The sequence below is a fragment of the Aptenodytes forsteri genome, unplaced genomic scaffold, assembly GCF_000699145.1.
Source record: "Aptenodytes forsteri isolate BGI_AS27 unplaced genomic scaffold, ASM69914v1 Scaffold320, whole genome shotgun sequence".
NCBI classification, from domain to species: Eukaryota; Metazoa; Chordata; class Aves; order Sphenisciformes; family Spheniscidae; genus Aptenodytes; species Aptenodytes forsteri.
Window position 1 is genome coordinate 862,237 of NW_008794890.1, and position 24,701 is coordinate 886,937.

A 24,701-nucleotide genomic window follows, 5' to 3' on the forward strand; every position below is an offset into this window, starting at 1 on the left:
CCACACTGGAGCAGGGGAAGAGTGTGAGGGGTCCTCTCCCTGAGGAGGAAGGAGCAGCAGAGACAATGTTTGATGAACTGACCACAACCCCCATTCCCCATCCTCCTGCGCTGCTGGGGAAAAGGAGGTAGAGAAAATCGGGAGTAAAGTTAAGCCCGAGAAGAAGGGAGGGGTGGGGGGAAGGTGTTTTTAAGATTTGGTTTTATTTCTCATTACCCTACTCTAATTTGATTGGCAATAAATTAAACTAATTTCCCCAAGTCAAGTCTGTTTTGCCCATGACGGTAATTGGTGAGTGATCTCCCTGTCCTTATCTCGACCCACAAGCCTGTCATTACATTTTCTCTCCCCCTGTCCAGCTGAGGAGGGGAGTGATAGAGCAGCTTTGGCGGGCACCTGGTGTGCAGCCAGGGTCAGCCCACCACAACTGTACTTGATGCTTGTTTGTTAGGAGCAATCTTGAAGTAGGATATCACTGAAAAAAAGCCCCTCATCATACTGCAACACTTTTCCTGCCTGGAGCTGTGTTTCTTTTTCCAAAATCTCCCTTTTTGATTTGGTTTGTGAGCATGTTTGTTGGAGGTGTTTCCTGTTAAACACGCAAACTGTGTCAGGAAAGCTGTGGACCGGCTCTGCGACGTAGACTTGAAGTGAATTCGAAAACTCATTTTGTTCACTTATTTAATATTCTGCGAGGTGGTAATGGTGGTGGGTGATCCGAACAAATAGGAGAGATCATAATGTAGCTGTGTGGGTTGACCGAAAATGAAACTGGAGTCTTGTAAATATACGCATACACAAAGTATGTGTTAAATGTGATATCCTAAGTTCAAGAGAAATACATGCAGACAGTTGTTTATGTGCATGTATGTACTTATCCACACATACAGGGGTACTGTATTAACATAAATATACTATGAGATGGACTTTCATTAGGATAGAAAACAGTTAAGCCTTAATATTGGTGGTGTATATGGATTTTTTCCCAGTATTAGCTGGGCTCTGGGAATGTCGAAATGTTGTTTGCTTTGCGGCTGAGCAGCCACAGAGTATCATTCAGATTCAGGAGCAAAAGACTAAATAACTGGTGACAGGGATGTGATGAAAATCTAAAGCCATTGCTCCCTGCCCCCAGTGTAAGTGGATCCGTGGGATCTGTCAGTGCTTGTTACTATTTAAACTGCCTATTTGATGTCAATTGTGTGCAAAGATCCACCGGGTGAGGGGAATTCATTAGTGCTCTTGTAGTCCACAGGCTAAATGAGGAAAATAACTTTCTTGGTCGGTAACATTCCTGATGAATAGAAGAAATCAATCGCCCTATGACTCAGGGAACAGCACATCAAGGCAATAGCCAAGCACTTAACGAAGGTGTAGATAAACCAAATGTGATGCAAATAAAGCCATTCAGCTATTTATGCTTACTGGAAACAATAGGGATCTTACAGCTACAGAGGTGCTTTGAAAATCGAGACTCTTAAAAACCTGAGAAAGTCCTTTAGGTAAAATGGAAGATCAGGAATCCTGCTTTCTGAGTTGGAAATACATACACAGTGGAGTTAGTGTCCACCTCTTTGCCTGGAAGTTTCAGTATTGCTTAAATTGGTGAAAGTCTATAAGGGGTTACATGTTAGGTTTAAACGTAGCTAAACTTGGTCATGTAGAGGAGATACACATCTTTTGGCAACTACTGTGTTTTGTCGTTTGATATATATATTTAATGCACAAAATAGAGAAATGATTTTGACACCTGATAAATGACACGCGGTCTTCAGCAGGGTTGTTCGACATAGCTGTCATTCAGATCACATCTGTGATAACAGCAGCTCATTTCTGCTGTCTTTGGCTAGGCAGCTGGATGCCAGCTCCAGAGGCTCCAGAGAGGTGTGCAGCGGGCAGCAGCAAGGACTTGGTGAAGAGGCAAACGAGGCACTAGGGTTTCTGTTCTTTCTCTTCCTGCTTTAAGAAGTGAGGGAGGAAAAACTGAGCGTTCAAGCATTGTGAAAGAAGGGGCTGTGGAGGGGAAAGGAAATTATACTTCCTTTCCAGTTTTCTGCAGTGACCTGCAGCCGGGGAATGAATCTGCAGGGTGGGATTGTACAATGCAGGAGTATTGCAATTTGCAGTTGCTGTGGGCTGAATTCACTGCATCTGTTCCCTTTCTCTCCGCTGCCAGGTTACCCCTGGGGTTCCCCACATGTCTTTGTCTCCTTTGCAGCACGTGCTCTGGCATTCTGTTCCCGCAGCCCTCTGCCTTCATGCCACTGTCCTTTCTGCTCACATGGCAGGGCAGACTGCTCTTCCTAGGAAAGGCCTCGCCATCCTCTTCTCCCTTATTTTCTGAGCCTTCAGTTACTTCCCTGGGTCTCTTGTTCCTGCTCCTCCTTCTCCTGTCCAACATTTTTCTCTCTCCCTATGGGTGTTTGCCCTTCTCTTCCCCCTCAACCCCAAAGCTCTTCCTTCTACAAAGCTAGATAGATAGACCCTATCTATCTGATAGGGTCCAGACTTTACATCTCCCTAAAAAACTTGCCTTGTTTCCTCTATACATCAGGAGGCAGAGAGCTTCCAGTGGCTGTAGCACAAGATACCGCAGGAGGCTTGATTTTCCTGACAATCCAGCTTTTCTAGCGTGCCAGTTTGTACAAAGTCAGTCGACTTGTGTCTGATCAGACGTGGCATCCTGTGGGCCTCCTGTTATGGGCAAACAGCAATTCTGTCACATTGGCTGCCTGCACCTTGCTAGACTCAGCCGAAAGACAGATAATACACATCCCCTGACCTAAAGAACTGGCACCAAAAAGGACAAAAAGCAAGAGAGCATCTGGTGTTGGGGCATTTAGTGGTAATGGCTTTGAGTTGTATTGGCAAAACATCATGGTGCATGCCGTTGGATGGCTGAATGTCATCCTGCAGAGACTCAGTATGTCTTTGTGCACTGCTTGATGAAGTACTGCTCCAGCTCCAGGAGGCTGCGTTTTAGCGTTTATCATTATTTGTCCTTATTACAGTCCTGCCTATGGACCAAATAACAGCAATGTCTCACTGGTGGGGAGCATACAGACAAAAGAGTGGGCTAAATCTTAGTTAGAAATGTGGGTGCGTATGTATACCATCATGTGTAACTTTTGTCTGAGTGCTCAAATGGTGCTATTTATCTAAACTTTCTAGATATTTAAAAACTAGTTGGAGTGTGTGTGTATATATGAAAAAATATATATATAAGTTGTTTTTCCTTACACATCTTTGCACATTTAAATCCTGTTAACACAGCAATTGCACGAAGGGGAGAACACATCTCCTTCTCATCAGATACTTGATTGCTTTCTGTTTTCCCAGTAGAAGCCTAGCTCTGCGAGGCACACGAGAGAAACGAAGTGTGGAGAGGCGATGGCTTTTCTCTATTAGCAGTATACCCAAACACAGATGTACTCAGATACCATGATAATGAGTATGTTGGGAGAGCTTAAGTAAGGCAGATACTCCGGTTTTACTTGACGTTACCTTGGTTCATGGCATTGCTGAAAGGAAGACATAGCCTCTGACTCGTCACTTGAAGTTCGACTCGTTGCTGCGGGAAGATAATTGAAGTTTTGTGATGCTTCAGCTTAGAGAAGGGACACAGGTGGTGCAACTCTTATTTTGCTGCTTCTTAACTGACTCTGACAGGGTATCTCGGAGTCACAGCTTGCCTTGGCAGGAAGAGCTCATGTGGCCTTTTTTTGGCAGCGGTGCAGCTATCTGTTGCGGGGTGGATATTGTATTGCAGCCCAGTAGTCTTTCATTAGAGGAGTCCCAAGGGAATGCTAACTATCCGTCTTATTTCCCTCCATTCATTTGCTAGATTTATTAATGTGCCTGCAGGAGGGCACGCACCATCAAGGAGTGTTTTCTGCAGGCATGGCAAGCCTGAATACCGGAGCACATTAGCCAGTAATTGCAAACGCAGGTATATTATGTGTGCCACTGCTGTTTGTTAGGGATTAGGCACTGGGGAGAATGACATTTGGCTCTGTATGGTGGCAGACCTGACCTCTGCTCCTGTTGTGCAGAAAGCAGCTGCTCTACCTTCTGCTTTGCAAGTGTTGTTATTTTCTCATCAACCATCATGGCAGGTACTTCAAGAGCATGTGTTGTCCACGACTAGGAACAAATTATCACTTCCCTATTAAATCTCCAACTTTTTTTCCTTCAGATGACCGTTACAGTTATTTAGGTAGGCAAAGCAAGTCCAAAAGGGACATCATCGAGCAAATATCAGCTTTCTGATTTTGTGCCATTACTCTTGCTCAGAAACAACAGGTGTGTTGGGTTTTTTTAATTTTTTTTATTTGAAAGCCAAAAAGAGCTCAAATAGGAAACCACTAGCCTGATATTTAGAGCATCACTTAGGATGTTTAAACCCGGGTTAAGGCATTATCCCAGTATTTGCACATACAAATAGAAAAGCTTCCATAGAGAGTGAGGCTATAGTGAGGACATAGCATATCAGCATAGTGAGGACAAATGCATGGGAGACCTGACTGAAATTGGGCAGAGCCAGGGACGTGAGTCCATGTCACTTAAATGTCACCTCCAGAGCACAGTGGCTCTTTTCTCTCTCCTTGTTTTGACTGGAGATTCCATCCATGAGCTATAGAGGACTCTTTCAATTGCAGGTTTAATCAAAATGAACCTGTTTCCACTTGTTTTTTCAACTTTTTCCACCACAAAAGATTCTTGATGCGGTCTGTGACAGGCAAATGTTATAAATTGGAGCCACATTATTTGATTAAGCTCACTAGATTTGGTGGCCACAAAAAATTTGGGTGCGGGCCCAGTACTGAAGAAGGCTACTGTTTAAATACAGCCGAACAATCTTCCAGAGCATTGTGGCAGCGTTGTTAAATCAATACAAAATTTATGAATATGTAGCAAACAAAATGTAAACCTTCATGAACTTGTACCCTGTTTGCATGCATCTGGAAGTGTAAGTTAGGACAACCTGACTTATGCACTGAAGTAAAGCAGATGTCTTAAGGATGGTCAAGACAACTATGTAAAATGTGGATGATTGTCTAATGTACCAAGAAGGTAAGATCTTTACAGATATGTGAAGTTTTAATGTATGCTGGAGGAGCCTTATGAGGCTTAGATGCTAGTTCCTGAATAGTGCCTGAAGTTTAAAAAAATTCCATATTGTTCTTGCATAGTTGGAAGCCTTCAGCTCCATTACCTATTCTGATTTCGTTGGTCAGCAGTTCAAATATTTTTTGACTTTGTTCATACTGAAGAAATGATATATCACAGGGAGATAATATTCCACACTTTCTCCAAGCTTCTTAATGGAATTTTTATCAATTCAGTTGAAGAATATGATGCACAAAAAGGCTAACTTGATGTCAGGTTGTTTGCTCTGTAGCTCCTTCAGAGTTGCCTTGGCTCTCCGTTTGACTTCCCAGTACAAAATGGGAGATATGAGAGGGGCCATCACACCCTAAATCACAAGTGTCTGCAGTCTGACATCAAATCCCTCGGGTCACCAAGAGACAGGCAAGGCAGAACTGAAGGCTGCCAGGTCCTGAGCGTGGAGCCTGGACATCACCCATTGATGCTTCAGATCCATCGCTGGGAGACAAGCAGCGCTACGCCCATCTCGCTTACACTGCTGTACGGGCTTTCTTCCTTCCACCAACATTATCTGCTTGTTTTAAACCCTTTTTGTGCTGTGCACATTTTCGGAAGACCTAAAAGTCTGTTTTTTTACCTGTTTGTGTTGGCGATCCTGAGATTGCTCACACACAGCCATTCAATGCCTTGATACCATTTTCTCTGGATGGCTTTGTAGACTCAAGTGCACTTTCCTGCAGTACATACACTGAGAATAAAAGACAGCTACCTCAGCAAATTAGTGTGAAAGCATTGGAGAAAAATTGTAGAATATGGGTTTTTTGAGTAAAAAACTATCCTTTTGTTGCCCATGGCCTATGCTTTTTAAAAAGTATCGTCTGTTGTGCAGGGAGGGATTCTAAGAAGTTAAATCAATTGTCTATTTGTGCACTCATCTGAAGAGGTAAATCAGATGCCGCATTGACAGAGATCTGTCTGTATGATAACACTTCAGCAGGCAAGGTTTGATTTAAGTTATTATGGAAAAAAACGCAAACCCTAAAAAACCATTCGGTATAGCCCTACGCCTAATGTATGGTAATTTTCATCGCAAAAAAAGTTTTCCTCCACATGCTACAGGTGTCCAGGTATGCAATCCTATTAAAAAAAAAAAGAAAAAAAAGGCAAAAATTCTCTGGAGTGTTATAATGCTTTTTAAACAAGAATCTCAAAATGCTGAAACTTATTTTTATTTACTATCCGAAAAGGCTTTTCTTAGAAGCAGCCTCTGTTCTGAATGCAGTTGGTTGAAACCTGTCTTTTACTGGCAGCTGGGTCTAGCTGAATGAAATAACTAATCAACCTGTGGCCGATCTGGAATAGCAGCCTCGCAATGTGTCCTCTTTGATTATTAGAGGCTTGGTTCACAGCCAGGCATAGCTGAGCAGGGCTCCTTCATGTAAGGGTAAGGTTAAGAGCTCATCCTTACTGCTGGTGCTTCAGCTGAAAACTTAAGTTTTATACCCAACACTCAGGTGAGTGGTTGTGGTCGCTTAATGGCAGAGATTTGTTCTGGGGGACAAAAGCAAATTCTCCATCAGAGAGTGTAATAAAATGGTGATGCTACAGCTGGTTCCTTACAGCCTCTAAATATAGACAAAATAGCATGTAGTAGAGAAAAAATGTTTGCTGAGTTAACTGGGCTATATTTAGGTGCCAAATAAACAGATTTGTGCTTTTGACCCTCCCCCTCACACCCTCAAAACTGCTTTTTATACTGTCTGCAAATGTCTTGGCTCTTCAGGGCTTCTGTTCTTTGCAAAAAGAGTAATTCTGAGTGGTAGGGAAAATACATCTGTCACAGCTGAAAACAAAAAAAAAGGGAAGCTCTTAGGCGTACAGCCCCTGTGTCCAGACTTGTTCTCTTTCCTCAGTCCTTCGTTAGCACTACTTCCATAGGCTGTTCTAGTTACAAAACAGTTAGTGCTTTAAAAAAAACCAAAACCCTAGTATGAGGCAAAAAATAAGCATGCTTATATGATGCATTTTACATCCTATTTTTATCTTCCAGCAGGCTCTTTTCCTGGCACTACTCTTGGTACTGATTGTACGGTTAGCCTTTTATTCATGTATGCATAAATTTTATTTTTTTTATAAAGGAACCAAATAGCATAGTCGTCTTGCCAGAACAGATTAGGAGAGGGAGCCTGCAGATCCGCAACAATCCTCTTCTGCGTTTGATGAGGAGGATTTCATCTGCCTCCATAAAGTGCTTCTTGCAACCTCAAGGGTGGCCAGAGTGCAGCATAAAGTTAGTTTATTCCTTTGTTTTTTCCTTTTCAGACATACTTGTGTTGTTTATATGTTTTTGCCTCCTAATTTACAAGAAGTTGGGCAGCTTGGGGCACCTGGTGTCATACGTGAGAGGGAGAGAATTGTGGCCAGCACAAGCCTTGGTCTGCCCTCATCATTGCAGGCTTTGATCTATCTGACTTTCAATGCTGATTAACCAGCATTTGTAAAGTCTTAATTTTTATATCCCAGAGAATATGTTAACTATAATTCCTTCGTAAGCATGAGCACTTGGTGATTAGAAATTAGGTTTCATTCCTAATTAAATAGCAAACTACAAGGCATAGTCTTTAACAAAAACAGGACACTTAAAATTCCAGTGCTCTCATTTAAGGGGCATTGATTTTCACAGGCAGAGAAGCTTTCCCCAAGTTTCCTCCTAAATAACAAAACTTAAAACAGATACAGGTTAATGACAGATTTATTTAAGGTTTTCTTTTCCTACTAACCTGAGAGTAAATCACACAACAATCTTTAAAATTGGGTTTATTGCTATTAGATATGTGCCAGGAGTGTGAAGAGCTGACAGTTTTGAATAGTTAAAATTCAGGCTAGAAACTTTGTGTGCTTTTTTTTTTCTACTCTAAAAGCTATGTGGAGCCCAGCTTGATTCTTGGAAGGTATAGCTGGTCACCTGAGATTTCTGCTGGGTGTGCTGGGCATATCTGTCAAAAAAAATGGAATTAGAGCACCTGCAAGTAGTAATTCTGCCTGACACTTCTTTGTTCTCCTTGACCTCACTTGCCTTTACAGACTTCTCTGAACTGCTTGGGTGAGAAATATGACAACAGTAAAACTGAAACTCGGGGAGATACCTTCCTCAGCTGCATTTTTGATTGCACTCGTGTTCTTTGATGTTGGCTTGATGGCACAGGACAGCCCTCAGCTCTCAGGCATTCACTGGACCTTAGAGGCTGTGGTAGGAGAATATCAAAGATGAAATGTCATCAGGAATTCAATTTCCTAACCAGGTTCAGTTGAGAAATTTCTTATGTATTGTGTTTTCAACACAAGTCACAGCGTTTAACTGTAAATGCTGTAACTGAGATTGGTTTAGATGGGATTTCTATGTTTGCTTGCTCATTTGCTGCCTTCCTCAGAGTCCTAGATGGGCTTTTTGCAGTGCTAGCATCTCCATAGGTACTATTAGCTGTGTAATTTAAGCGGTCTTACGCACAGGCGTCTCTGCATTTTACTGTGGCATAATCATCAGTATGATCATAAAAACTGTTTATTTTGAACTTGTTCATTGGATAAAGATTAAAAAACATCTATCTGGTTCTAACAAAACTGAGGAAGATTTGAGCATTGTCAGCTTCCTGTTGTTGAATCCTTGTCTGACCTCCTCAATAATTCCTGTGAAAGTATCGATCATTGGGGCATCCTTCCATTACGGGAAGATGGCAGAGGTATGGCTGAAGGCAACAATTTTGAACTGGGGACCCAGGTTAAGCATGTTAAACCCTGTTTAACCCTCTCCTTGTCCCCAGCCCCCTGTGCTGTTCTTGGCAGTTTACTTCCTTGCCCACAAGGTAATGCAAAGCTTTCTCCTTGCTTGACAGTGGAGCGGGATTTATAGCTGTGGCTTATCCAAACAACCTGTGAAAATGTTACAGAGTGTTTAAAAAATAATAGTTGTTATAATTCAAGTGAAGAACAAATAAACACTTGTATTCCTGTTCTCCTCGGTGTACACAAAATTACATACATACCTTAACTCAGATTGGAGGGGGGAAGACGTTATTCTGAGAATTTTTTTTTCTCTCTGAAAGGGGCTGTCTGGATAAAATATTCTGTTTTTATAATACAGAGATGTTAGGGCTCCACAGACTGCATACAATTTACTTAACCTTTATAAACAGAACAGCATTGTATCTCTATTGCAAAAAAACCCTGAAAGTAGCATGCAGATTTATTAACCACCTTATATAGGAATTGTTAGATTTTATTCCTTGAGCAGAAAGGCAAATTGTCCAAGTAGGATTTGGACAGAGTAGCACCGTATATACCAGCTCTCTCGGATCGCTGCCAAAAAAATGCAGATACATATACATAAAACCGGCAGATGAAAACTGACTGTGGTATTCCTAAGGTCTCTTGCCTTGGATTTGAGCAAGAGTACTCGTAGGAGTTACAGTATGGGAGGAAGGAAATGCTGTGATTTGTTGAGCACCTTGTGAAGTTAATGCCACCAACTATTGAAATCATAAGTTGTAGAGAAAGAAAAACATGGGAAGCCAAATCTTAATGTTGCTTTTAGCATCCGTTTAGGAACATTGCACCTAATATTTTAGAGAGCTTTTGTCCTAAGGGACACCAAAGTTAAAGATGATTAAATAGCTGGTAATTTTATTATTGTAATAGAGGGGGGAAATTAACACAAGCAAGCAAAACTGAATAGTTACTTTAGCTGGAAGAGATGGATGCCTGTTCTCAGTGTTTCATAGTGGAGAAACTTGGGAGTTTTCATTTCTAGAGTGAATCTGTCTCATAGAGACACAGGTAAAATTAAAGTGCATTTCCAAAGATCTGTCTGTGTATCATAGCTAGCTAAAACCGTTTTGTTAGGTGAGCAGAGGTATTTCATTTAAGATAGGTGAATCTTGCATGACCCAGTGGGTGACCCACACAGTGTGCGCATGAGGGTAAATAAACTGAAGTCTGTTGAAAATAAAGGATGTTTCAAACTTATTGTAAAGGCAGACGTGAAAGTGCAGGTCTCTAGATGAACAACGAAGTGCATAGAGGCTGCTGTTTCTTGGTATTGTTATGGAGTTTTCTTTTAGCTCTGGCCACTGTTGCAGTTTGCTAACCAAGAGGAGATAATAGGCTGAATTTAGATTAAAAAAAAATACTGAAAGTTCTGCTATTTGCTCACTGACTTCAAAGGTTTGTATGTTTTTGTTCCATAAACTCACTAAAGGGAGGTGTTTTTTCAGGAGTTTCAGTGCCAGTTACTTTCATTGCTCATTGGTTTAACACACGCTTGGGCTGATCTTTCCAATCATGTTCTGCTCGTGAATATGCAGTGTATTAGCATATATGCAAAGATCTTGTATCTGCTTTTGACTTTGAAGCAAAGAACTGTCTGAGCATCTTTAAAATGTGCTTAAATGTCTTTCAGGTAACACTCTTTAGGTCTGTCGGGGTTAAACTGGATCTGAAATTGTTTCAGTTCAGTCCAGTAGTTCCTGTTGCCTATACCAAAATAACTTGGCTCCTTGGCACGCACATTTTATCCATCTCTTGTTAGCTCTCTCTGTGTATTCCTTCATGTAAATATTTCCTAAACACAGCCTGCAGAGTGTGGAACAAACTCAAAATGTGGAAGAGTTGTAGCGGTGCTTTTCAGAAAGTGAACAAAACTGCATTCCCAGTCCTGTAAAATATTTGGGACAGAGGAAATGAACTGTTTCCCTAGAGAGCCGCGTGTGCCATTTCAGAAAGACCACTGTTTCCGTCTCATTGCGATACACTGATTTACTGTTCTGCTTCTTTGTGTGTGGTTTTTTCCCCCTTTTCCACAAAATCTGGTGGAAGTCCCTCTGCTACTTTCTTCTTCCTTTCCTATTCTTCCATGTTAAACCCTCAGGGTCCTTCTGGCTCCTTGCAGCCCCATTTCCAAGCTGTGTCTTCCTTCAGACCTTTGCCTCCTGGCCCTGGGGTCGGCTTTCTGCTCCTCTCCTGTTGCAGGCTGCGGTTTCTGGTTTGCTTTGGCTGCTGTTTGTTTGCAGGACTGCTTGGTGGAAGTGGGGAAAATAGTAAGAGGCAGGAACTTGCAGGGGGAGCAGAGGGGAGAAACTATTTGGGAAGATGCAAAGTGGAGGAGCCTGATGGAGGATCTGAAGGGTGGAAGGAAGAGAAAAGGAAATGATGGTTAGATGCACTAAGAATTTCTAGTAAGGTACTTGGGCGAAAAAGGAAGATGATCCAGAGTTGTAATGGGAGCAAGCATTTCTGAGTTTGAAGATGGTGTGGGAAGGTGATGAGACATAAAGGTGGTGGGAAATTGGAGAGTGTGTACAGGATAGTAATGCAAGGAAAAGAAAGTAATCATAAAGTACATTAGGCATGTGAGCAAACTTCCTTTTCTGCTCATATGATGCAGATAAAGATAACTTAATTCTGTGCCCTCTTCTGACTTATCTTTCCTGTCACAGTTCTCAGCCTTGAGACCTGCTTCTTCTCTCCTGTGTTCCCATTTAGAGCCTTCCTGTGAACAAATGGTTTTCTAATAAGGACCTGGGCAGCAGACTGGCACCACTTTTTTATTATAAATTATGGGCAGCGGGGGCATTGATAACTGCCCATAGCTATAGCATATGTTGTAATAGATGCTCTTAAATTAGTACACAGCAAACAGTTTGATCTGCCACATGTCACACATTAAAAATACTTTGGAAGAAATGTATATGACTGAGTTGTTGTTAGCACTCGTGCAGCAATGAAGTATGGGATAGTGATGGCCAAGTGGTGTCTTCATTTGGATTTCACCTGATGCAACAAATCCTAGATCCAGGGCATCTGGTGGGTTGGTTCTCCAGGCCCTACGACATGAGGTTGTGTAAGGTGACCATCCCAGAGGCTTGAGGATTAAAGATACAATCCTTCCTAAAACTTTTGAAGCTGTCTTGCGTTCCTCTCAGTGGGATTCGAGTAATCTTGATCTTTTCTCTAACGTGCGATTCCTTGTGCTTTCAAATTCTCATTGCTGTATGCATTCATGGATTTACCTACTGGCAAATCAGTATGTGTCTGTCTCCTTTCCTGTTATGCTTGTATAATCCCATCCCATCCCATGTGCATCCATAGTCTTTGGATTTGTCGTGGTTGAAAGGGAATTCTCCCCATCCCCTAATGCGACAGCGACAAGCTGCAGGTACCTTTCACGCACCCTGTCTCTGAGAACGGAGCCTTGTTCGCTGTCTGCAGAGCCTGTCCTGTGATGGCAAATATGTATGCTTCCCTTCACTTGCGTCTCAACAGAATGAATCTTGAGTATTCCTGTCTTATTAAAGGAATGGCTTTCTTGGCTTGCTGAAGGAGGTAGAATAGCAATCTGCTTAATGCATGTTGCTGTATATCCTCAAGAAACAAGCAGTGCTCTTGTTTCTCGTTGAAATGGTCCTGTTTGTAAAGAGTAGAGCTTTCCCTTGGGAATATCTCAGCATCTCCCACTCTGGGATTATGGCGTGCTAGGCTGTAACACCGGTAGGTTACACCTGCTCATAGGGGCAGGTTGCCTTACTGAGTGATCTCCAAAACTTGCTCAGCAGGATCATTTTCCTCTGCTTTACCTGGGCAGGATGTGTTTGTGTTGCTGCATCCTTCTTTTACCTTTGTATGTCCATTCCCGTTAGCGTTCCCTGAAGACAAGTGATGCCATAAAATGTGAAGTTACTAGTACTGCTTCGTTTCCCCTTCAATATCCTTTCAGGCTGAAATTCCTGGAAACATTCAACTCCTCTGGAGGACAGTTATTTCGATCAAAGAAGGGCCATTTCCTAAAATCCTTAAAAGCTTTTCAACTTTTCCTTGCCTTCCATCTGAATTTGGTCCCCTTCTTCTGATGTCATATTTGTCACTATTATTCTTCAAAACAATTCTTTTAAATTCTTTCTGACTTGTGTTTATACGTGGCTGGATGGGGTGAAATAGGTTGCAGGTATCCCTAGAGTTTGTCTCATATAGTTCATGGAAATTAGGGAAATTTCTCCGAATCTCCAGCACATGTCCTCTTGCCTTCTGTAGATTGTTCTTTAGTAGGTAGTCTGACACTTTATGAACACTTTGCTCTGAGGCTGCAACTTTCCAAGCTTGGGGTCGTGTTGGATTTTTTGTGAGAAGTCTGCTTCTCTGGAGGTGGTCCCCTTGTGCTGCTCGCATGCCTGCTTTGTATGTGGGCATCCTTGCTGTGGCCATCAGACTGCAGTCCCACCCGCAGCGCAGCACCCCTCTGTGAGGACAACGTCTGTGTCCTTCTGCTTCAGAGTTTCTGTACCTTTTTTTGGTTACAGCCAAAGGTAGCATCACAAGCCTGGGATTCTTAGTAGACTTCGTAAAACAAGATTAGCAAGAGCATGCCTGAACAAAAAAGCATCTTACATGAGGCAGTTGCTGTTGGGATATTCTTCAAAGCTCAGTGGGATAGCGACAGTCAATACTCATGCAGGGGAAATAAGAATTAGAAGATAATATTTTGAATGTGACAATCTCTCCCTGATCTGACTTTGAAGGGAAAGAAACTGTCAGTGGTACTGCCCTGCTACAAGCCTCAGCTCTCCCCACTTTTCCACAGACACCTTATGAGCTTCCTGCTGCTGTTCTTTCTCCATTTAAACATTATCAAGTTGTATGGTTGTTTAGAGTTCATATTGTCTGCCAAAAGGTGCTTGCCTGGCTGTAATCTGGTTTATTAGCAGACTAGACAGAGCCTGCATGATGGTGCTCCCACAACTCTGCTCAGGATTGCTGTATCCTGAAGTGACCCTTCTGTAAGTAGGTACATCGGCAGTGCTTCCCTCTAAATCCCCACGGGCTGCTCCTTGGCTCTCAGCGGGGGCGTGTATGTTATTTAGATAATCCCATACATCTTTCAAATATTTATGTCTCAAAGCATGGCTGCTAACGTCAGTCCTTCTACTGATTTGCAAAGCAGGAAGAAGTATTTCTCCCTAAAATCCCTAAGAATATTTATTGAAAGACTAAGGCTCCAAGCGCTTGTCTGCATTCTGCTGTCGTACGCCTATGGCATTTAGGCTGGGGACTTCTCCAGGCAGCAGAAAAGAAAAGAGCTGAAGCAACTTTCCTAGTGACAGTAACATCCATCAGAAGTGTTAGGTGAATCAGAGTAAGTGACATTAAATTTGTCACTTTTTTTTCCCCCATACATTACATTTTCTGTGAAACTCCATCCTAAAGTCACACTGGAAGAAGCTATATATTTACACTGTCTTGACAACGTTCGCTTTTGATGTTCTTATGCCAAGGAGGAGCAAAGTGCTTTTGCAGAGCACATTCATTTTGCCTGGACAACAGCACATTTAGAAAAGCTTGCAACATGTTAGTAGCCTCTAACCCAAGAGATGAGAATGAGCTGTCTCTGCTCAGAGGATCTCTAATTGGATTTCTGCATCTATTTAAATTAGGTTATCATCCACTTGGCAGATTTCCTGCTTATTTGACCAGGGTGAAGGCCATCTCCGTAACGGCTATCAGTAACTTTCTTCTCCAGGGCATCTGAATGCAGTTCTGTCCACATGTTCATTTATCACTGTGAAGCCATGCAGACCTCAAAATATGCTAATAAACTTGGGGGAACTGTTTTAGTTGCCATTTAGCTGGAATCCTCATACCTGCCTCCAGTCAGAGTTCACTGCGTGGAGCTGCCAAGAGTGGAAGCTTTCGTGGATAATTGATTGATGGAGAAACTCTTGCCTTTAAAGTATGTGGTACTTTTCAAGATGCATTGTCGTGACCTTCAAGATGTGTTGTCCGGATCTCCGCAACTCAGTCTTGCTAACTCAACTCCTCCTGGAGGAGCTTGGATTGTTTCTGGATCCCTTGGTGTTGCAACATATGGGTACGTATGTTTTCTCTGACGTTTTTGTTGGTGCAAAGTCTCCAGCTCAGTTGCGCTGGATGTCAGCACCAAAACTGCAAGATGCATTGGGATAACACCCTTCAAAAGACCACTTTTTTTTGGCCAGGCATCTCTGAGACACCCCATTCTTCCTTCACCATGACCTTGCTACGTGTTTTCACCTATGATTAGCTGCCCAAAGCTTATACTGTTTGCTTCAGGTAATCAAGTAGCCACTCGATCCTGTTTGGAGGTATTGGTGCTGGTTTCTCAAAATGAAGCTCATGTGGGAGTTCCTTGGAGGTGTCAGATATTTCAGAAGTAGGCAAATTGTGTTGGCAAGAGCCGACTTTTTTTTTTACTGAGCGTGCCAACATTTCCAGTATCTAAACCTGGGTTTTTGTAGGATGCAAAATACTAGCCTAGAAAAGGGTGGTAAATTAAGATCTGTGGGGTGAGACGTGTTAAAATGCAAGAGTTAACCAACTCTTGCCTACAGTATTTTTGTACTAACAATTTTCAGTGTAGGTGAAAAGAGATTTTATCATTTTTTTCTTAAATCATTTTGCTTTTTGAATGTTGAATGCCAAAATATGATACAATGAACAGCAGTGTAAATGAACTGATATATTTAGAAGTCCTAAGTGGAGCTGTCTGATCGACACATTCTCTACACAGCAACTTGATTCTGCAACTGTAAGTTGTATTTAAGTACAAGAAAAATGAAAATGGGGGGGTTATTTTCCTTTTTTACAGGTTAGATCAGGGCACAGTTACTTTCCCTGCTGCTTATCTCTTCAATCAAAGTGTCAGTTTAAAAAAAATTTAGTGTACTCCTCTGAAGAATATGTTCTTCCATCCAGCTATGCAATAACAGTCTCGGCTGAAGATGCTTAAGATCCTGCTCAGAAATTTCCTCTTGCAACTTGAAGACACGCTCTGGGTTGTATGTTGTGGGAAAGGCAACCACTGTAAAGAAAATCCACAAGTATATGTAAAGGCCTTCATGTTATTCAGTCGTGGACTTGAATCCTACTCTCATTTCCAGTTAATGAGACAAGAATAGCTCTCTGGAGTTATATTTAAAATTCCCTTTAAGAAACATTCAAAGCGGTCTTCATCCATAGCCAAAACAAACAGCTAATGTAGAGTTATCAACTATTAATGGCATTACAGTCCAAACAAGACCCAGATTTTACCGAAAGGTCTGGACTTTTCTGTATTGTTCTGCTCCTAGTAGTAAGTTGTAAAAGAATATCCATTTGTTCACTTACAGGCTTTAGTGTTTAAAGACATTGTCTAGTATTACACACTCAGAAAGCCACAGTTCCTATTGTATTGCTGTCATGCAAAAAGTATATACTGCCCTGCGCTGCGGATGTTTGTTACTGCCTTTAATGCAAAACCTCCTGGGACAGTCAGGGAGGACCCTCCACCTTTCTGTGATTGATTTGGCATAAATAATTTTTCTAACAACATAAACACTTTGGTTGCAAAACTAACTTTCCTGAGGGCTATGGACTTCAAGTTGGTGGTTGAGGGAGCAAATAATTATCTTGGAAAGTTCTACTTTCTGCCTCTCTTACATAGGAACCTAAGAGATTAACTACAATACGTAACACAGCCTGTTGAGAAGGAATGAGTGCAAGGAAGAGATTTCAACGGTTGCCTCTTGTTGACAGTCATTTTGGTATCACTGAAGGCTTTATGATTTTCGGCTGTTATTTTTGAACCTCTGTATGTTTGGCCAGGCCACAGTATTCATAAACAGAACCAAGAAGATAAAGTATGCAGATAAATACATGTAGGATCTATGGGCCACATGGTGGATTGAATAATTTTATAGTAAGCAATAGCAATTGTTTAGTAAGGCTTCTGTATCTATGTATTTACTGCTTTTTAGAAGGTGGAGGCTTTTCTATGCTGAAGGGAGCATCTCTATGAGAACTCTTAAAACATCGTATCCAAATTACTTGTCTTGGCCATTCTTTATGTTGCTGTCCTCAGTGATTAAGCATACATCCTTCTGTCAGAGGTTTTCTTTAGTTTTGTTGTTAAAAAGAAAAAAAGGTTCATAATTGGTAACTCCAGTGATTTGGTGTTAACTAGACTGGGAACTGAAATGGTGAGGTCCTATTCCAGAGCAGTGTCTGAGTATATGTTCTAGTCTTACGTACTCTTTCAAGTACACAAGGGCTTAAAAACAGTTAAAAGCTCTGTGAATGTGGGCTTTGAGCAAAGAACTTCCCCAGACTTGCTAGAAACTTGCAGCCTTTGCTTTTTGTGTAACTTGGAATGGATGCCCCCTTACAGAATGGAGGTATGTCAGGTACAACTTAAAAAAAATCTGTTTAAGACTTTTTACAGTGTATTCATATCCCACTGAATAGTTTCTGGAAATCTGGAGCAGGCATAATACTTGGCCATGTTTTCTCTTTTTAAAGAAGTTTTTTTTTTTTTTCCATAGCCACATTTTGTAGAAGTAAACACTTTTAAACATTTCATGGTGTGGACTTTAAACAGATGGTTATTGTAGGAATTGTCTGGACTCTTGTATTGCTCATCATATTCTGGGTCAGAGGCTGGGGATTTTTTTCCATGTTTCTTATCTACTGAAATCAGCTCAATTCCTTGTGGAGGATATGGATATGGAAGCTTCCAAAAAAGGAGTGCTTGGGCATGAATTTCTACAAATACACTCGATAGGTTTAGTTGGTGGATAGATTTAAGGATGTACATGTGTATTTAATTTGGATTTTTACAGCTATGATAAAACAGCACAAAAAAAGATGCTACTGGTTGTGGTAGCTTTGAGCAAGGTTTATCATATAAGTAAATAAGGAGTTCTCATCTCCCAGGGAGCTGCACTTTTACTGCTTTAAACTTCAGTCCTGGCAGTGAACACTGTCTCTCTGCTTGGTCAAATTCCTGTGGATGTTTCCTTCCCAAATGCGGGGCTTTAGGTCATTAGTAGTAGTTGGCAGACTCTTGATGGGGGAGGCTCTGGAAAAAATACTCCTTGCCCCGCCATTAGTATTGGCATAAAAGTTCATATTGAAAAGTTTTATTTAAAGTTTGGAGAGAGGAACAGCTAAAGAAAAGGTCTTGTGTATTTTTTTTTCTTCTTCTTGACTATTAATACAAAATGAACTTTTTCTTTCCTTTTTTTGAGACATCTTCCAGCCTGCCTGCCTAGTACATTGCTTTTCATTTTTCTTGCTTTGCTCCAGCCTGATAGTTTAAAATGGTTTTGGTATATAGCTGTGGTGGTATACTTGTGAACACCATAAAATTCAGATCTGCTTCCAACTGCTCTGTGTCAGTGTTGTCTAAATTGAACTCTTAATTTCTTTTATTCTTCTTGATCCACCTCTGTTTAATCAGTTCTTGCCAGCAGTAGATTACCTTGAGAATGATACCTGTGTAGCTACTGCAGCTCCCTTTGAACCTCAGGTTCCTGCTAACTCCATTGCAAACTGATGCTGTACCAGTGTGGTATGTGTCAAGGAGGGCTTTGCATTTCTGTAAGTGTCACTAGATGTATACACATCAGTAGTCTTTCCATCTGCACTTAAATTCTTCCCTTCGTTAAACTCTGCAAGCAGCTTTTCCGATGTTGAAATAAGACCTTTTGGGATGAAGATTAACTTTTTGTTCTAGTATTTATCATACGTGCCGGAAGGTACAAATCTAGCATAGAGAACGTGGTTTTTTTTGCTGTGGGTGAAGAGCCTGAGATGACTATTCATTCTGTTCTTTGTAAAATGTAAATTACTGTCAGGATAACAACAGGCTGTAATACAGGGTTTGGTATTTTACTATGTACATTGCAAACCACTGTAGCATTAACTTTGCTTCTTATCTAGGACTGCATAACATGTCAGGTTGTTTTTTCACATCTGCTACAAACCAAAATTTTTATCTTCTGCCTTCATGCTTGATGAGTAGCCAGCGGATGTTAGCAGCAGGGTTTTGAGCAAAATGCTCAGCCAAATTCTGCATTTTATGACCACTGCAATAAGGCAAACCTTTAATACAAGTCTTTTCCAGCACAGCTGAAACACTGCTTCTGTGCAGAGCCCTTGTCTGCTGCAGAGACAGAAACATGTCTGAATTTTTTTTCCAGGCATTTTGCTGCTCCCGAGCTGTCATGCTGACTTGTTGCGGGGGTTGGTGGCTGGCTCTGATCTGGCTGGAGGACCGGAGCAGCCCCCAGGACAGGGTTAGGAGGTGTGTGAATTAACGCATGTTTATATGCTTTGTTCTGCGAGGCACTTGCAACCAGTTATATAGGTTTTTACGTATTAAGTGTATTTTTAGCAGACTTCTTAAGGTGCTTTTTGCACAACTTCTGCAAATTAGAATGCAATTAGCTTGTTCCTACTGTTGCCTTATTAATTACTGTGATGGACTTAAACTGATTTGAGAAAGGATGTATTGCCGAGAATTGTGCTTTTTTTTTTTTTTTTTAAGTGTTCATCAAGTCTCCATCGCATTTGATCATTAATCTTTCAGAAAAATAATGATGGCTTAGTGCCAGGTTCCTACCTCTGACAAGTAAAGATGACAAATACTTTCTACTCTGAATGACCCTCTGCATTAGGAGCCGTTCAATTCAGCGCTAAGTAAATATTCATGAAAATGCCCCCTTCTTAAAACAGGGTCATTTGGAAATAGTCCTGTTCCCTTACAAATATTGTAGTTGACTTCATTTGCAGATTGTTTCTATTAGAAAATTGAATCAGAAAATACAGAATAAATACTATTTGAAAATAAGAGGTAATGAAACAGCTGTATCTTGTTTAAACCACTTCTAATAGCAGGAGTGTGTTTTTGACCATTTTAAATACCTTTTTTGTATTACTAGGTAGATTTGTGTATTCACACGTCTGGGACAGATGCTGTTTTAAAATACTAATGATGATGATTAAGGAATGGTGTGGTTTAGAAAAGCATTTGTTATGGAATAATTGTGAACTGTAAGTTAATTTATATGCTTTGAGTTTCATTTAATAAAAAAATAAATATTTTAAAAAAATCAATTTACCTGAAATTGCACCTCTGATCTATATTGAAAGAAAACTGCATAATAAAATAATGTAGAAGTTGCTGAAGGCCTGGCATGTGCAAGTATGTGGGCATGGTAATCTACATTGCATGAATAATTTTTTTGAATTATTAGAGTGACGAATATTCTCTTGCAGGGAACAATAGAGTACCTCTTATTGTAGCTATGACAATGTATTTTTAGTATCAACTAATTTTCAACTATGTCAAACTAAGCTTTTTATTTCTTTTTTTCAAAGATGGATGGAATATTTCCTGATGAAAAGGTTTGTAGCTTACAAACTGCGAAGCGTGGTTTAGTCTGATGTGAATACGCTCATAAATACGCAGTTTGGGTTGCAAGGTGCTTGTTCCTGCAGCCAGCACTGTTTATGGGCAGCTGGAGGTGCTTTTCTCTCACGCTATGCTCTTTGTGTTTGAAGTTTCATTTTAACTAATTATCCTTAAATAATAATATCTATTTTGGTTATATTCAAGCATGACTGAGTTATTATCCAGACCATTCTATGGAGATATTTAATTTTAAGATGCTTAGATGTGGCAGAGATGAAACTGCATTATTGGTGTCCCGGCCAGCCTGTTTTTCCTCTTGATGGGTGTATTTCATATTGTCGTTAAAAGGGTTTGAATGACTTGGTGGACATCTGGGCTTTAATTTCTCTGATATTCTATGTTGAAGGGCAGAGGCTGTGAATCAGTTGGTTCAGATGTACTCTTAGACTGTAATAATACTATTAAGCTCATAAATTCCCTAAGTTTGTTCATGTTGTGTATGTTTTGCTGCTTCTCCCCAAAATAGACTTCTAATGGATTTTCCTAGCCCCTGTGCTGCTCCTTCGCTGTTGTTTAGACCAAGTTTGCCGGATCCTTTTCAAATCCTTCGCTGTGCTCGATCCCGACAATAAAAGCATTGTTTTTTGCTGAGGGCCTCTAAATTAACAGGGGAGGTCTGACTTGAGCCATGTCTGAATTCCCTCTGGTCTCTTGTGGATATTCTTACAAACACTTCACTTGAAAGGCTGACTTTATTTTATCAAGAAGAAAGCCTCATTTTGAGCCTTGGAATGAAATAAATGGCTGAAATTGTAATGCTAAGTTGATATGACTAATGCAAAAGCTTTTATTATGCTTTCTTCTTTGGCAGGCAGTTTGAGTAATGCTAATAATTAGTGCCTTTGTTAGGAGGATTTGGGGGACCTGTGGGGGTGGCTAAGACCAAAAGAGCAGTACTGAGACAAGGCATAGCATCGAAAGCGTAGTCTCACTCTAGCACAGGAGGAGGGAATGAGGAAAGCAGGTTATCTGCCATCTGGTCAACCTTACAAATCACCAGCTTCTTGCATTACTGAAAGCAAGAAGCAACACAGATGTAGGTTTTTCTGGTGGTTTTTATTTGCATGCACAAGGAATTGGAGTGATAGTATGTGAAGTCAAATTAAATTTCTCAAGACCAAAAAGATTTTGTAGCAGCCTGAGTCTGTGTCGTCTTGCAGACAGTACTTGAAAAGTCTGTTCTGCTTCCCATCCTGCACTTCAGCTGGGTCAGTAGTGATGGACTGTGATGTAAAGTAGCATGTTTTGTTGAAATAACTGCAAAACTATCAAATGCATAAAAAGCACCTTAAACATTAACAAATTGAATCCGTGCTGCATATAACTTTGAGGTATATTTTAAAAGGACTATAGCACAGGCATAGTATCTCCAAGGCTGTCTGGCTGGTTTTGGTCTTCTGAAGTCCCAATTTGGCTCTTTTTCAAGAAGACATGATCCATTAATGTATCTTTCTTTGAAACCCTTGTTTCATATTCCTATTTCAAAAAGATAAAACTCTTGAATGCATAAGCTCTGCAGGTAGCTGTGATCTGCCTGGGCTATGTTCATATTAGCAAATAGTTCAGCCCACAGAAGTGGAGCTGCAGAGTGAGAAATGAAGGGCCGAGGACCTGGTGTCCAGCCTGTAGGAGTTTTAGGGGCTTTAGTTTTGGTCTAGATCTAGATTTAGCATTCTCAGTTGTTCATTTGCACAAGTTGCTTTAGGAGTTTTTTGCAAAATGTCATAACATGGTGGTTGCGCTGCATTAGCAGATGGATGAAGTTGGACTTGACAGTCTGAAGGGAAGATTGGAGGGTTCACCTGAGCGTGACTCACTGTGTAGTGAGCACTTTAGCTGTAGAAATTCAAAGAATGTCAGGAAAATCAGGAAAAACACATCAGTGGTTTTGTTGCACATTTTCTGTCATAACATGATGCTGGCAGAGGCACTTGAAGAGATAGGAGGTTGTATTACATACCCATTTGGATAGTCTCCCAGAGAATGCATGAACTTTGAGTTCTGAAATCTGTATCTTCGGAAACAACTCCTTCCTTACTCAACTTTGCAAAGTGGCTACTAAGAACTCCAGACTTCCAACCCAATCGCATGCCAAACCAAAATGGCACGTATAATTCTATGCACACTAATATAACTTCAGAATTTTCCATTTAGTCATCAAAGAAATGAATTAATTGTGGTGTTATTCCTGTAACAGTGGTGCCTCCTCTAGTGAATATAATGGCCTTTGGTATTTGATTAATACTCAAAGAATCAGTGCAGTATTGCGCCTTTGTGTGCTCCAGTTTGTATAATTTAATAGAAAATATAATAAACTAAGTCATAAATCGTTTAAATTCTTGTTTGTATTTCCTTTCAGTTTTGTATATGGAAGATATTTCAAGTAGCTATGATATTCTTTGGTGTTATTATAGATGTGAAACTTGTAGCTAAAAGAGGATCTTGCAATCACATGTAATCTATTTTTATTTCAGTACTTGATGTATCTAAAACTTATTTACAAAAAATAATTGCAAGTTAACATTTCTGTAATTTTTTACTTTTCTGCAGATGGACTTTATCATGTTTTTAGGGAAAATATTGAAATTTTTTTCCAAGGAAATATTCATTGGGGCACTGTGCAGTTGTGCTAAAATTCACTTGCTATTTGTGAGCTCAGCTGATAGACACGTGGATAAATCTTGTCTTTTTTTTGCTGCAGGTCCAAGGAGCTAATAAAGGAAGCGATCCTTGACAATGACTTCATGAAGAATCTGGAATTGTCTCAGATCCAGGAGATTGTGGATTGTATGTATCCTGTGGAGTATGGCAAAGACAGCTGCATCATCAAGGAAGGAGATGTGGGTTCCCTGGTGTATGTCATGGAAGGTACGATTTAAAAAGCTAATATTTATTTCCTTTTTTTCAACACATACAGAGACGAAAACTTTATTTCATGGGAAAAGTCATTTCAAAGAAAGAGGTTAAAGACGTCGTCTAAATATGGTTGTTGAAAAATTGTGTGGACTACTTCTGCCTGGAAAATTTCCTACTGTATTTGCGTGCCTCCCTATATAAAGAAAGAGGGTGAAAGCTGTTAACCTTGCACTGAGATCCGTTGGAATAAACCTTCACTAAATATAGTTCTTTGGCTTTGAGGCAATACCAATGGTTTGCTATATAAATTAGAGACTTAACAGAAAGAATGGTGTTACGGAAATGGGAAATGACTGTAAAACAAGGAGAATATGGTCATGGCTCGCTACCTTATAGGGCATTGTGAGGACAAGTTTATAAATGTTGATAAAGCACATGGGGTGCTCTGCAGAAACAATGCATTGTCTAATACAAAATGGCATTTTTCTGTCCTGTGCACAAAATAAGTGTAGCATCTGCAGTTTAGCACATCTGATTTATCACAGTATGTGTTGTGGCAGGGTTTTGTTTTTGCGGTAGAACATGAGAGCAGTGGATATTCTGCTGCTCTTGGGAGCTTTCAGGTTTCTTAAAATCTTTTAGCAGGATGGGTGTTGCCAGTGCTCTGCTTCTCCAAAATGTCAGCTATTTGCAATTTGCATCTTATTCTTTCCAAGTTCTCTAACTCTTCACGTGTCAAATTCGGCTTCTTTTTTTTTTTTTTTTTAAAGGCAGTGTGTGTTCATCGGTAGGAGTTACTAAGCTTGATCAAACCTCCTATCCATCTACTACAGCATCCCTCTTCTGAGAGTGACTGATAATGAGTTCTGAGGCAAATGTCGTTGTTTTAATTCAAATAATGCAACAAGCAAATTCTCAGTTTGATATGGTACAATACAAATGGATAGAGGCTTATAAAATTCTTCTTGCTCCTTACCAGAGCCATCTGGTAGACTCGCAAGCATTTTGGCCAGATAACACCTAAGGGGAATGGAGGTTTCTCGCTTGCCCGTATCTTTGGAACAAATATGGGAAAACTACAGGTTATGTATAACTTGTGTATTTTTATGTACGTGTATATGTGCAAATTCATTACTTAAATTGTTGTGCTGGTTTTGGCTGGGATAGAGTTAATTTTCTTCATAGAAGCTAATATGAGGCTGTGTTTTGGATTTGTGCTGAAAACAGTGTCGATAATACAGAGATGTTTTTCATCATTGCTGAGCAGTGCTTACACAGAGTCAAGGTCTCTTCTGCTTCTTACCCCACCCCACCAGCGAGTAGGCTGGGGGTGCACAAGAAGTTGGGAGGGGACACAGCTGGGACAGCTGACCCAAACTGGCCAAAGGGATATTCCATACCATATCACGTCATACTCAGCATA

At 40.6% G+C, this 24,701-nt stretch overlaps 1 protein-coding gene across 1 annotated transcript in view; it reads left to right on the forward strand.

Moving 5' to 3' along the window:
• PRKG1 (protein kinase, cGMP-dependent, type I) overlaps positions 1–24,701 on the forward strand; it is a 514,986-nt gene that overhangs the window by 10,437 nt on the left and 479,848 nt on the right. The window contains exon 2 of the mRNA XM_009275074.2: positions 23,124–23,290. Coding sequence (XP_009273349.1) covers positions 23,124–23,290 — 167 coding nt within the window. The remainder of the gene's footprint in view (positions 1–23,123; positions 23,291–24,701) is intronic.